At 47.9% G+C, this 14,994-nt stretch overlaps 1 protein-coding gene across 1 annotated transcript in view; it reads left to right on the top strand.

The window, feature by feature from the left end:
- The window catches only part of ADAMTS12 (ADAM metallopeptidase with thrombospondin type 1 motif 12), a 206,474-nt gene that overhangs the window by 98,880 nt on the left and 92,600 nt on the right, over nucleotides 1-14,994 (top strand). The window contains exons 4-6 of the mRNA XM_045848252.1: nucleotides 4,521-4,717; nucleotides 5,445-5,528; nucleotides 13,176-13,300. Of these exons, the coding sequence (XP_045704208.1) occupies nucleotides 4,521-4,717; nucleotides 5,445-5,528; nucleotides 13,176-13,300 (406 nt within the window). The remainder of the gene's footprint in view (nucleotides 1-4,520; nucleotides 4,718-5,444; nucleotides 5,529-13,175; nucleotides 13,301-14,994) is intronic.

The following is a 14,994-nucleotide window of genomic DNA, read 5'->3' as shown; positions in this document are numbered from 1 at the left end:
CGCGGTCATGAAAGGCAGACGGAGGGCCTGCAGACGCGCGACAATGACGCACCGCCTGGGCTTCTATACTGGAACCCGCGGTAGGTAAAGAGCAGTGTTTGGGCCTTGGCAGAATTTGAGGAGGCCCAGGGAAGAACATGGTGTTTGAAAATAGCGGGAGTGAACATCTTTATTGGCATCTTCAGTGCGAGAGAGGAGAGGCTGAGACGATCATGTCATTTCTAATGCACTTCCTCGGTGGCCGTCTCTCCAGGCCGCGTACCTCGCCCTGTCTGTTCAGGGTCGTCTCTTATGCCGTTTGCCCCATGTTCACCACGTCCCAGCCGATCTCTCTGCTAGCTCCTGGGACCCCTACGCTGGTTCCTGTTATCGGAATTTCATTCTTGCTCTTCTCACTGTCTGGAATGTTCTCCCTCTGTGTCTTCACATGTTTCTCATCATCTGAGTCCCCGAATACATGCCACTCCCTCAAAGTGTTTCTTCCTGGTCGTCCTGCTAAAATACCTTCTCCTCCCACACTCTGTCTGTCTCGGCAGCCTCTTCGTGTCCTTCACAGTGCACCTTACAGCCTCCAATTCTTTTTATCTCTCGGCCTTACTTGTTTGGTAACAGTTTTGTATATTAGTGTCAGTTTTCTGGCCTGGACAGTCGCGTTGTGCTTAGGTAAGGTGGCAACATATGGGGATGCCAGGGGAAAGTTTATGGTAACTTTTTACTAGTTTTGCAGGTATTTTATACATCTGAAATTATTTTGAAATGAAAAGTGAAGAATACAAAAAACAGATGCAGCCACTGCCCTCAATTGTGGTCCCTGCCTTCAAAGTACTTACAGTCTAGTGGTGGAGATTGACGTTCATGGGAAAACGTGCAGATGTAAAGTTTCTAAGTGTGGTTAGTGCTCCGCAAGGGCCTGCAGACTGGGGTGGGAGCATGTGTGTGGGGTATGTATCCTGTGAATAGAGGGGTGGGGAGAGAACATCTGAGCCGAGACCTGAAGGAGGACTAGCAGTCAGCAAGATGAAGGAGCAGGGAGAGCGTCCCGGGCAGCACAGCCAGCACAGACACAGGCCCGGCGTGGCAAAGAGCAGGGCACGTTCGAGAAATCAGAACAAGGCCAATGGGGATGGTACTGAGAGAGTGAGGAGAGGAGGAAGGAGAGGGGCCAGAGGATCAGGTAGGCAGTAGAAGAGACAGACTGGGGGGATTTTGAGAGGAGGATATGGGCTTCAGGGAAGGAGGTGTTACCGTTCATCTAGCCTTGACTCTGTACCAGGTTCTGTGCCAGACACAGCCCTGCAGTAGATGCTGTGGGTAGCCTACGTTTACAAATGGGAATCATAAGTCACCTGCCAATACCACCAAGCAACTTTAGGTTCCAACTCATTTGTTCTGCTGAGCCAAGTTTTCCAGGTCCGAGAGGACCCCGAGAGGGTCCTTGCACTGTCAGCCCTGCAGTTGCCTTTGCTGAGCTGGCTCGCTGGAAGCTCATTGTGCAGCAGCCTCTCCATCAGCACCCAGAACTATGAGCTGGTGAAGGTTCAGGGGAGTTCCGCCTTCTGCATGACTTCCACTTTTACCTGTGCCACCACACTTCCTCGGTGTTTGAACACACAGAAGGTGATGGAAATTGTTCCATAGGAGAGCTCGGATGGTCGCAGGATTTCCTTCACGATTGACAAGGCACGCGTCGACCTTCAAGCTCATCATCACTGTCAATGCCGTGTGACACTGTAGCAAAAAAAAAAAAAAAGAATCCCCTTAGTGAAGCTGGGCTGATTCTAGAGCAAATGCTGGATGTTGTTTTCCAGAGTGTCCAACCCGTGGCCCGCAGGCCGCACGTGGTCCAGGGAGGCTATGAATGCGGCCCAACACAAAATTGTAAATTTACTTAAAACGTTTTTTTGGCACCTCAGTTTTCGTTAGTGTTTGTCTATTTATGTGTGGCCCAAGATAATTCTTCCTCCAGTGTGGCCCGGAGATGCCCAAAGGTTGGCCACCTGATGAACTATTGATAGCAATGCCTTCCTCATCTGGCCAGTTCCTCTCTTTTGTAACAGTGTCTAAGGGGACAGTGCGGTCCTAGTTGTGAATCAGACTGAACTTTATGCTTGTGAAGGTTCTGCGAACACAGCCAGCTAGTGTCGTGTTAGTAACATTTCTTCTGCGAGGTGGGCTAAGGGAGACTTCAACCTGTCTGTTTTTAGCCTTCTGTGAATACCCAGAAAATCCACTCGGTCCAGTGTGTGCGCTACAGGCATCCTTCGGAGGTTGCTGTTGACAGTTGTCACTCTCCATTAAGTTGACATTAACAGGACACCTGAAAAAGGAAAATGACAGGGATGGCCAGGTTTTGTGGCTGCGGGCGATACTCCATTTTTATCTCAGATGGCTTAAGGCACATTATGGGAAAGGTACTGTGCTGGCGGGAATGTGGTTTATATCTTTAAATTTCACCCCCACAAGTTATGTTTCCTGTTGGCAAAGGAATTGGGCGACTGGTCGCTGTCCCGATTGCCAACGCTGAGTCTGGTTATTTGGAAGGTCAAGGCTATGCATTTGCTCCCCCGCCAAAGCACCTTTGCTCTGGCCTGGATGAGCATCTTAATTTTAATATGATTTTTGACCGTATAAAATATGCAGAGACCTTCTCAGGAGTTCTAGATGTTCAGGTTTGGATAACCTCCTACTGACTCAGGCCTCCCAGGGGCCATACCACGATGGCAGGTGGTTGTCGAGGCCATTCCCTTGTAAGGCTCACAAGCGCCTCAAAAGAAAGGAGCGAGCACTGCCCTGTATGGTCCATAGCAGATGTGGATGGAGCTCCATGGGTTCCACTCAGGCAGCGGAGTAGCCAGGTAGCCGTGGGCCCAGCTCGCAGGGAAGGAAGACAGAACAGATTTGGGAATAAGGGGAGGAGGGTTCTAAGGTCAGTTGACTGTTGGGAAGCAGAACTTGGAGAAAGTTCTGAATAAGATGAAGATCTTATTCAGGTGTCCCCAGTTTTAGCTATATTCACATGTATGTGTTTGTGTAATTACTTCTAAGGACACGCGTGTAGTTTCTACACAGGTGTAGTTCTACCATCCCACGTGTAGTTTCACCTACCCACCAGCACAGTCAGGGCACTGAATAGTCCCGTGCCCGCAAGGACCCTAGTGCTGCTCCTTTGTGGCCACACCCGCCTCCCTCCCACGCTCCCCCTCCCTCATTCCTGACCTCTGGCAACTGTTAATCTTCTAAAACTTTTTTCACTTCAAAGAGTTCTAGAAATGGAAGCACACAATGTACGACATTTTGGGGCTGGCTTTTTTCACTCGGAATAATTCCTTAAACATTCAGCTAAGGCAGTGAATTCCGCCGTGTTTCATCTCCTGGCACATACGATTACTAAATCTCTGTGGCACACCAAAGTGTGTATTTCTTGCAACAATTTCTCTGAGAAAAAATAGGTATAATTTTGATGCACTCACACTGATGGCTCTTATTGTGTTGGCTGTCGTCATTGTTTTTGTTTGACAATCTAAGGGAAAGGGGGTCCCTGCCCCTGACTAAACAGTCAGGAGCTGCATGTTTGAAAAATGCTTGTGGTTCACTGGTCGAGCCTCGCTGTCCTAAGCCGTGCTGAGCTCATGGAAACCTCTGGGAGCTGACCACCACTCGAGCTGAGCCTCCTGGTGGTTGAAGTAGCACTTTATTCCGCTGGGTTTTAAATACACCTCTTTCAAGTTTTAAGGAGGTACTACTCACTAGTTATAGTATTCTGGGATCTTGAGAATGATTCTTTTTTTTTTTCACGACTCTATAGCCTCTCGTAGGTCTTGCCTTCTAAGCTACAACCTTCATTCATTAAATCTCGTTCATCCTGAAATCTGCTGGTCACTTGGGACATTTCCCGGTCCTGCCCTGGATCTCCCAGCTGTGTCTGTACCTCTGTGAAGTAGCGTGACCTGAACCACATGCAGCTTTCCCAGCTTGCGCATTCTCCAATTTTATGTGTGTTGACTCCGTGGGAGATGGTGCAGTGTGTGTGAAAACACATGATGTTAAGGGCCTAGAAAGCCCTGCATCTTACACTGACCTTAAGGAACCAGCCACTCTGAGTGTCAGTTTCCCCCTCTGCAGAACGGTGACAGCAGTATGTTCCTCAAACAGTCACGAGGATGTCAAATTGGCATTTTAAAGCTGATGCATTGCCTTGCACACGGTAGGCAGTGAATAATTTAAAGGAGGAGAAGGAGAAGAAAGAGAACACTCCCAATCATGATGGTATTATCTTGCTTATAGTGAGGGACCTAGTTCATGACATAGGTGATGATAACTTCACAGAAGCACTTTTGGGCCTCCCTGTATGTTTAAAATTTCAGTCGTCTTGGTCACATTCATTTAAGTTGCTCAATCTTCCATGTCAGTTGTGTGTCTAAGAACATCGCATCCACACAGTTATTAATCACAAGTCCTCAGTGAGCAATAGTTGAGAGAGAGAGAGAGAATTAACTCCCTGCCTTCTGTTGGGTGTGCAGACAGCCTCGGCAGCGCCCGGAAGCTGGCTCCGCGGCGGGAGAGGCGGGAGAGGAGCACGGTGCCCGGCCGCAGCCTCTCCCGGCGCTCCATCAGCAGAGAGAGGTGGGTGGAGACGCTGGTGGTGGCAGACACGAAGATGGTCGAGTACCACGGCAGCGAGAACGTGGAGTCCTACATCCTCACCATCATGAACATGGTACGTCGGACTCCGTGAGGGGAGGGGCAGCTGGCGGACAGGCTCCGCACTCCCAAAATAGGAGACCTTTTTCCCTTATTGTTCTTTTAATGTAAGTCTATGAATCGCTTCCCTGCCTCGGTGACTGAGGATGGAAACTCAGAACGTATTAGTCGTACTCTGAAAACTGTGCGTCCTAGGGACATTGGTTGTTTGTCAGTTACATCTTCTGCTAGGTATCTGCCCAGTGACTCAGTCCTTTCAGCAGGACTTTATTTCACTGTTTTACGTTAGTGCATAAATGAGTAAACTAACTTTACAAAGAACTGGAACATGATTTCCTCAAGGCAGTCAGAGCTAGAATTGCAATAGAGTTAATGACCCTGAATTTCAGGCTTTGCTTTTGCATTGTTGTTGTGTTCTGCCTTCCCAGAGACGGTGAGTCCTGTCAAGATGAGGAAGGACGTTTACCTGAGTCACTGATAATAAAAGAGGGAAGCCCCTGGGTCAGGGGAAGGGTCAAAGAGTAGAAAGCATCAATCCCTCAAGCACACAGCCAATCACTGATCCAGTCACCCCTGGATCGGGCCAGGGGCGTACCTCGCTCTTCTTTGCACTCCACCAAAACTTCGTGACCTACAAGGTTACATTTGTTTAAGTGCATCACAATGCTGTCCCCCTGCCCCGCCTCTGCTGTTTATCTATTGTCAGTTTATGTGGGCTAATGGTCTTCTGTTTCTGACTCTAGGTCACTGGGCTGTTCCATAACCCAAGCATTGGCAATGCAATTCACATTGTTGTGGTTCGGCTCATTCTACTTGAAGAAGAAGAGGTAAGGAATAGTTTCCCTCCCCCCTCCCGACCTGTATCTTTGCTCCCTACTTCCTTTCTTTAGGCAAGCTCTTAATGGATGAGCAAGAGGGCGCCAGAAAGGTGCTTAGAAGCCCCTTGAGAGGAAAATAGTATTTCTGTATTGGTTTCTTGGGAATTCAGTGATGTCGTTTCTGACTGCCTCCTGCAGAGACTTTCATGGTCCTTCTGGTCTTTCCTTATGTCACCCTTTGCGTTGGGTCCACCCTCACACTCACACTCGCTGGACTTGGGGTAGGTTCAGGAACATGCGAGGCCATCTTCAGCCTCACGGCCTGTGCACTCGAGGATCCCAGCACCCGCAACACCCCTCCCCTCGCTCTGCTCCCGGCCGGCACCTTCTCCCCTCTCAGGCTCCAGGGCTGCGCTGCTCCTTCAGAGCGGGCTCAGGGACCAGCCTGCTCACAGCTGCCCCCCTTCCGTTCTCCATTACAGAACGCAGTTCATGTCCCCGGTGGGTACCACTCTCACGGCTCATTAACATTCTGTGTGTTGACTCCCTCCACGCTCCTCTCAGCCACCATCAGAATGTGAATTCCATGAAGGCAGAAACTATTTCTTTGTTCTTGGCTATATCCCTAGCACAGAACACCTGTGCCTGGGATGTGAATGAATGAATGAATGAAGTGAAATTTAGTGGATGCATAAACCCTCCAACCTGATGAAATGCCTTTACAATCTACCAAGTTTAACCAGCTGCTGAAATATGCAAAGAAGAGCATCATTCAGACTGCCAACAGGGAGACACCTGGGGTTAAAGTGCCCCAGGCAGGGTTCATTGTATTCTGGGCAGGAGAAGCCTCTGCAATCTTCAGTCTGATTTGAAATCAGTAATCTCCAGAGTCTGGAACCACTGTTCTTCTCTTTCTTACCACCCACTGTCCTTAGTCATGCAAGTCGTCCTCTGGGTGTCTTAGAATATGGATAGATGGATTATTTCCTTGCCTGTGAAGCGTCTGTTAAGAAAATTTATCTCTGACTTCTTTAGAAACCAGGAAAAACAGAAACTATGTATCTTTTCAATATCTAACATGAGCTATCTAACTCTGTGCAAATGTAACTCTGTCTGATTATTATTTACTGTTGATGAGGGCCTCGACAAGATAAAGTTAGATGTTTACATGCAGAAAATTAATAGGGTACAAATGGTTTTTGTCCAGGAGAGATGAAAATGATTTGTGTCCAGCAAGAAGATAACTAGGGAGATTATGATGTGATGGGTCTGTAAAACATTGATTAAATTTTATCCAAATATGTAATTTATTATTTTATTTAAGTTTTTAAAAAAATTTATTGTATTTTCGCATTATTTATCCCCCGTGCAATCACCTCACTGCTCTCCATGTCCATGAGTCCTTCTTCCTTTTTGCTCAATCCCTCCACCCCCTAAGCCTCTCCCCTTCCCTGACAATAGCAGTCATCCTGATCTCTAGGAGTCTGTCTCTATTTGGATGGTTAGTTCAGTTTGTTCATTAGATTCCACATATGAGTTAGATCATATGGTATTTGTCTTTCTCTGACTGGCTTATTTCACTTAGCATAATGTTCTCCAGGTCCATCCATGCTGTCACAAGGGACAAAATTTTCTTTTTTATATCTGAGTAGTATTTCCTTATGTAAATATACCACAAGATTTTTATCCACTCACCTACCGATGGATACTTGGTCTTCTTCCATATCTTGGCGATTGTAAATAATGCTGCAGTGAACATAGGGGTGCTTATGTTTTTTAGAATTAGTGTTTTGGGTTCCTTTGGATATATTCCCAGAAGTGGGATTGCTGGGAATGCGTGTCAAGTGTTTTTGGCCATCATGGGCCGAGAAATCACACAGTGGCTTCAGCTATGAGTTAACTTGCTTTCATTTCTATCCAAGCTCTGTCTAACCTTGCACCAAGCTCTCATTTAGGTTTTAGGGCCCTCATCCTGTGCTGGAGACACTACACTCTCCCTCAAGGACCTGGACTCAGACTTGGCCTCCAGCCCTTTCCACTCTAGACCAATTCATCGGCTGGCCTCCCTGCTCCCCTCTTGGGCGGGGCTTAGAGATGGGATGAGACCCTTCCCTCCATCTTTTCCTGTGAGCAGTTGACATTGTGGGAAGGTCAAGATGTATAGTTAGTCCCACACTTTCTAGCTGTGTAGCCTTTGGTAGGCTGCTTGACTTGTCTGTGCCTCCTTCTCTCCGGTTTATTATTCATTTGTGAAAGGAGGATAATACTGTCTACTTCCTGGACTTGCCGTGAGAATCAAATGTGTCGACGATCCATGTAATAGTATGGATTAGTAGTGTGTTCGTAGTTACTTGTTAGTCTCATTTTTATGATTCCTGTCATCATCATCACCATCACTTAGGTCCCCCAACAACCCTGTAAACTCATTACTATTATTAGCTCATTTCACAGATAAGGAAACGGTGCCAAAGGCCTAAGCAGGGGTGTCCAACCTTTTGGTGTCTGCACCACACTGGAAGAAGAGTTGTCTTGGGCCACATGTGAAACACACTGCAACACATAATCACAAAAACAATCTCTTAATGTTTTAAGTAAATTGACGACTGTGTGTTGGGCCGCATTCACAGCCATCCTGGGCCACATGCGGCCTGTGGGCCACAGGCTGGGCACCCTGGTAAGATCAGCGTCATAAGAGGTTGGAGACTTCTTTCAGGAACAGGATAGAGGATATACTGGGATGCGTGTGAGAGCTGGGATAAAGCCAGGTGGGCCCCAGGTCACTGTGCCATCCAGGGTGGGGACCAGAGGGTGTCGGGCTGGCTTGAAGGACCATCTGTAAGGCTGACAGGCGGGAAGGAGATGAATGAATTTTGCTGTCACAGATAATGTTCCTCTTGGTCTCAGAGTGATTAAGTGTTGGGTTCACTTTTATGAGACTCTGGAGTTAAAGGCCTGCTAACTTTGGAAATCCAGGCTGATGATTTGCCCTGCCCCCAGGGTGATTTGTGGGTCTGTAATAACCTGTGTAACTTCTGCTCTTTCAGGATAAATGTCAATAACACCAGCAAAGAGTCTGTAGACCAGTTACTCTTTAAAATCAAATATCTCTTCCTCCGATAGTCAGATGAGTTATTCCTTAAGCACATGGGGAGTTTTCAGATTAAATGTTTTACTGCTCTTCTCCTCTGCCTGTCTCTTTCTCCCAGGAACCCAAGCCTGCCTAGGAGCACGGTCTGACCTTGCATTGAATCAGAAGTTGCTACTGGGACTTCTCAGATGAATCAATACATGATTTTTTGTTTTCATTACAGAGAGACAGAGCAACTTATAACAAAAGCCATGTACTTGCAAAATCATTTCCTAATTTGCCTTCGTAGCTATTTCTGTGAGTTGCCGTTGATTTCCTCTGGGTCAGCTCCCTGCTATGTAAGGTCACCCACCCAATTGAATAGGAAAGAGGGGGTGGGAAGTGAACTGGACTCACTTGAGAAAATGAAGGGAGGAAAAATGACAGAAGAACAAAGAGGGAGATCTATTTTTGTTTACAAAGGAAGTGGGAAGAATTAGTGTGAATGGGGTTTGTTTGGACAAGCATAGATAGTTACAAGGATGCCTCATGGCACTTGTTGAGCTGAAGTCCCCCACGGTCACTGTGGGCCAGCATGGTCTGAGTGCTTTGGCCTCTTGCACTTGCTTAGGCTGCATGGTAGCCAGGCACAGGTAAGTAAGTACTCTTCCCAAGGCTCCTGGGATCAAGTGCATTCAAGAAACGAAATGACTAAGTGTTTATTGGACTTAACCTCCTAGGAGATTTGGAGATTTAGAGGCTAAGGGGGCTGAAAAAACATTGTGCACAAGTAAAACCTCCTGGAAGAGTTATGGCATTTAGTAGGAAAGCAGTAAGTTGTCCTTAAGACCGTGTCACTGAACTTGGATTAAAGTTCAGTGACCCATATCGTAGCAGGGGGTCTGACCTTTTGGTGCTTCTGGGCCACACTGAAATAAGAAGAGATGTCTTGGGCCACACATTAAATACACAAACACTAACAAAAACTGATGAGCAAAAAAAAGTTTTTAAGTAAATTTACAGTTTTGTGTTGGGTCATATTCATAGCCATCCTGGGCCACGTACTGGCCTGGCCACAGGTTGGACACCCCTGCCAGAGGAAAATTCTGCGTGGGACAGGGTACCAGCTGCAAGTGATCAGCAGCTCAGCTGTGCGTGCAGTTGCTTTATTTGCAGGAGGACCCAACAAAAGCAATAGGGAGAAATCATGGATGTTGACTAGGTTAAAGGGGCGAAGAGAGGAGAGAAAGATGCACGGGGTGGATGGAGAAGCTTGAAGAAACTAAGGTAAAAAATTGCATGCTGTATGGGAAGGTAGGGTGGGGGCAGTGGTAAAACAAGCAGTTTGATGATAGCTGGAGCATAAATTGTGAGGCTGCAAAAGAAGGGAGAGCTTCCTAGAGAACAGACTTTGAAGAGCCTGGAACCCTGGGTCATGATATGGGTGGACTGTGATTTTGAGTAGGTTGGCCTGGCAACAGCAAGGAGGATACAGCTAAAGAGATCAAGGAAGAAAGAAGGAGGGTAGTTAAGAGATGCTGCAAGCATAAATCCCAAGCATAAAATGATGAGGGTTTGAACTCGGGTGGCTGGGAGTGAAGATGGAGAAGGGGTAAAGTGAGCAGCCCACGGTGACAGATTGGGACGCAGGATATGGGGGGTGGAGGCTGACAGAAGGCACTGGTGTTTCTAGATTGGGCAACTGGGTTGCTGGGGATTCCTGTAACTAAGCGGGGGGATGCAGGAAGAACTGCAGCGCACATGCAGGGAAACGATTTCAGGGATGCTGAGATGGGGGTGCCTGTGATGGCTCCCAGAAGGAGGTGTTTGTCAGGATATTTGCGTACTGGATTTGAAGTCTAGGAGAGACTTGGAATGAGATACGGATTTGAGAGTCAATAACACATAGGTGAGTTCTCCAAATAGGATGGTGATTGGGGATGAACTTAGCTCTGAACCAGCAGAAGGGCAGAAGAAGGGCACCTTGAGGGGCCTGAGAAGTGATCAGAGTCAGAGGGGGATGCAGTTGGGGATCCCGGCCTGTTTTGGTCTCCTCACCGGGAGTGGGAGTGAGCGGTGGAGGAAAACTAAGTGATCATCGTAATCCTCTATTGGCGAATTGCTCTAAAGCTTTCCAGCAACTCAAAGCAAAAAGATTGTGAGGAGTCTTCGATGGTTTGGAAACCACTAGTCCTAGCCCAGTAGCTGCAGACCTGGGATCTGAGCCCTGCTCCGCCAAATGCACAGCATGTGGCTTGGGTAAGGTGCTGCCCCTCTCAGGCCTGGATTTTCTCATCATTTAAATGAGAGGATCGGAGGCAGAGTTACTAAGGTCACTCAGGGAAATGGGCAGTTCCTAAGGCTGGGAAAGCTAGAAGCAGAGTGTACACACATGCGCAACCTCTGGAAATGACTGTTTTGTCCTGCTGATGACACGCCCTTGCTGACACTGAGTTTGGCTCAGGGATGAAAGAGAGTGGATGCTTCCCTCTTATAGCTCTCTCCTGCCTGCCAACCTGACCCCGGGAAAGCTCCAACTTCTTTCCACTTCCGTAATCTGGTCTTTTCGATCATGTTATAAAACAGAATGATACAGTGTGAAACCCCTTGAGATGAGATGTTTTCATTCAGCATAACTCCCTTGAGATCTGTGCAAATTGTGCATGTTGAGAGGATATTCCCACTCACTTTTCCTTAAACAGACGCGCATGGTTTGGTACGTAAGGTCTTCCAAAGGGCGAGTCCAGCTGGTGCAGGAAAGGACGTTCTGGTGAGGCCGCTCGGTAGCTGGAGCCGCAGCTTTGTCTAGGGGCCCTTGACCTTGTTGTCTGCTCGGAGTCTGACCTGAGTGACCTTCAGCTACTTCTCCACTCCTCTGAGGTTTAATTCCCTCTTATTATGTAATGAGCATAATTCCCTCTTTTTTTAAGATTTTATTTATTTATTTTTAGAGAGGGAAGGGAGGGAGAGAGAGAGAGAGAGAGAGAGAGAAACATCAATGTGCGGTTGCTGGGGGCTGTGGCCTGTAACCCAGGCATGTGCCCTGACTGGGAATCGAACCTGCGACACTTTGTTTCGAAGTCTGTGCTCAATCCACTGAGCTACGCCAGCCAGGACTAATTCCCTCTTATTATGTAACAAATATAACAATGCTTTCTTTACAAATAATGATGTTGAGAAGAAGATGCAATTAAATAAGAGAATATATATGACAATCTGGAAAATGTTTCCTTCCTTCCTTTTCTCTTTTTTTCCCCTCCCTCCATCTCTTTTTTATTTCCTTTTCTTTTGTTCCTTTTCCTTCCCTCCTTTCCCCTTACATCCCTGCTGCATGCCACCTGGCCAGTGCTCTGCGGTGAGTGCGGGTCGTTGCTATGCGAACTACCGCTTGCCTGCCTGTGCTCACCCAGGTCCCCAGAAATCCTCCTCCATGTCCTCCTTGATCCATCATTTTGCTGGATGATGTCATCGTGAGGGTTTTTAAATAATGAAGTCTGTTTCTTCTATTTGAACTCATTATGCTAAGCAGTTTGGCAAGCTTTCACGAGTGATGAGCCACCTTTCTGTGCTTTCTCGAAAGGATGGTGGTCTGTGGTGGTTAATCAGCATGGGTGTGGGGGCCTGGCGTCTCCGAGGCCCGGTTTGATTTGGGTGTGGGCCTCAGCAAACTGCAGAGCAGTGGAGAAGCAAGTCCATGGTTTGATGCAGAGAGTGCGCGATGTCCCTGGGCTGAGCCCAGAGCGATAGGCTGAGATTACAGTGGGCCGATGGACGCAGTCACTCTCCAGGTAGAACCCACCCTGTACCAGGGATGGCCTGTATAGAGACCCCTAGAAAGGCAAAGGAATTTCCCCTGTAGAAATTCAAATGCAACTGGAGTTCCCTTAGAGCTGACATCCTGTTTTCTTTCTCCCTCGTCTGACACGTGTTCACCCAGTTAATTTGGAACAAACCCTCTCCTTCCATTCTCATTAACAACTGAGGACCAGATGACTCAGCGGCCCTGAAAGCTGCAGCCTCAGCGTCTTCTATAGTATCCTGATCGCTGTCAGACAACCAGTGACCCTACCCGCTTCTAGTGACCCTAACCCTCTGCCCTTCCCCCACAGATGTCAGCTGGTTGGACAGGGAAACATCCAGTGCGACCCCAGCCTTGTAGGATACTTCCTAAAAGGAAGTAGCTTTTGTTACAAGTCCACTCATTTTGTATTAGAAATTTCTTTTTAAGAAAAGCTCTTTGGAATTGTAGTGACTGTAGAAGCAGAGAGCCACTGGAAATACAACTTCAAACAGCTGCTGGTCTTTGCTAAGATACTTCTAGGTTTGTTCCCAGAGTTACCTGTTGCAGGGGTCACTGTTGTTCTACAGGTCTCCCCTTCAGGTTCTCTCAGTGGAAGGCATGAGAGTCCTAGTGTTTAGAGCTGGTGGTTGGCCCAGAGAAGTGCCCGGGCCTCTGCCCAATTCTGCCAGGTGTCGGAGGCGCCAGGCCAGAGCTCATCTCACTCAGCTGCTTCTGGGGACCAAAGTGATGGGCGCCAGTCCCAGTAAACTCACCTGTGCCGATGTGTCTCTTCCTCTTCTTTCTCCAGCAAGGACTGAAAATAGTTCACCATGCGGAGAAGACACTGTCCAGCTTCTGTAAGTGGCAGAAGAGCATCAATCCCAAGAGCGACCTGAACCCCGCCCACCACGATGTGGCTGTCCTTCTCACCAGGTACCCCTGAGCCCACGGGGAAGGCAGGACTTGTGAGCTGGGGAGGGCCGGCAGCTGGGAGGGGGGTCAGGTATCCACACTCACGAAATTCTCCTACTCTTTGCTGCTCTTGGTCGGTTTTAAGGTAGCTTCTACGATCTAAACAACTCCTGACACCCGTGCCAGTGAGGGGGCAGTTAGCAAACTTGCTCAATGTGCCTGAAGTCTCTGTGTTAATGCACTGAGTCTGCTGGCCGAGCGCTGGCCTCTTTCCTAGCCCAGTGACGATGTCATCTCTAAAACTGGCTTCTCTATGCGGCCTTATAAACAATCGGGCAGCTTGTTTGCAGATCCCCATTAAAGACTCTGGTTACTTTTCAACATGGGTGTTCCAACCCTTTATTTTTAATTTTAACAATGTTCCTCTAGTTTAGAAACATGCAACTCTTTCTACAGAAATAAGTCTTTCTTGTAACTGACCTCTGACTGATGCTGAGGCCGGAAGGTGGGAGAGACCTCCCCTGAATAGGCAGAGTTGTTTGCTCGCGCCCTCTCCCTTTCGCCCTCGGGAAGATGCTATTTTGTTTTGACTATTGATAGACCCTGCAGTTCTAATGAAAACCATCAGTCCCTCTAGGACCCATAGCTGTCAAAAGCTGGTGAACTTTCCTGAAACCAAGGCTCTTGGAAGGCTGCACTTGCTCATTGATTCAATATTTGTTGAGCACCTACTGTATACCAGATACTATTTTAATTTAGACAAATGAAGGTCCTTCATTAATGGAGGGATGTAAATTCTCATGAGGCACTCCTGTGAAGATGCCCAGAAATCCAGGGATATGTAATAAAAGAAGCCGCTTTGCCTGACCCTTCATGCCCTGGCAGGCCTTGTGTGTGTGTGTGTGTGTGTGTGTGTGTGTGTGTGTGTGTGTGTGTGGTGTGAGGGGGGCACAGGGGAAGTCCCTGCAGAGGAGAGGCTGTCCCTGAACACGCTGGCCTGTCATCAGTCCCTTCGACAGGATAACCCCAGTGCAAAGAACACCTACAAGGATGACAGCCAGCCCCCACCCTATCCAAACACCTGCCTTACCCCAACCAGAAACTCCAACCATCAGAATCACTGTTTTCAGTGAAAGTATCAAAACTTTGGCAAATGCCAACATGTTCCAAAAGAAGTCTGTGGCACAACTCTGTCACACGAGGCCCATTAGGACCTATGGCACCTTGGGCTGCTCAACGCTCCCTGCAGAAATAGGTTAGCGAGGGTGTGGAGTGTGAACTCGGGGGTCCTGGGGAGCCAGCACTGGGGGCCTGGCCAGAAAGCCAGGCGAGGACTTCAGTGTGGGCAGGACCCATGTGTAGGGAAGAGCCCTGGGTTCCAGGACCAGCACTGGCCACCTGGAAGCTCCGTCTTGCTTATGTCACCTGCCCAAAATCTCTTTGCCATAACAGGTAAAGCTGGGACTTACTTAAAACCACATAGTTTGACTGTCATAGCCATATTCTTAACTATTACCCAATAATAACATAAAGGATCTGCTCTCCTATTTTTGTTATTATGATAATTTTCCTTTCTTAGAACAGGGGTCTTATTTCAAGCTGTGACGAACCTCATCAGCTCCTAGACAGTGGAGAGGGTTTCAGTGTCTAAAGCAGGGTTCCTCGACCGCGGCCCCCATGGCACATAGGGCTGGGTAATCAATCCTTTGCTGTAA

This window comes from Phyllostomus hastatus, unplaced genomic scaffold (genome assembly GCF_019186645.2).
Source record: "Phyllostomus hastatus isolate PE091 unplaced genomic scaffold, TTU_PhHast_1.1 phas_contig_58, whole genome shotgun sequence".
In the NCBI taxonomy this organism is placed as follows: Eukaryota; Metazoa; Chordata; class Mammalia; order Chiroptera; family Phyllostomidae; genus Phyllostomus; species Phyllostomus hastatus.
The sequence above is the reverse complement of the archived record's forward strand: the minus strand, read 5'-3'. Positions and strand labels throughout refer to the sequence as shown.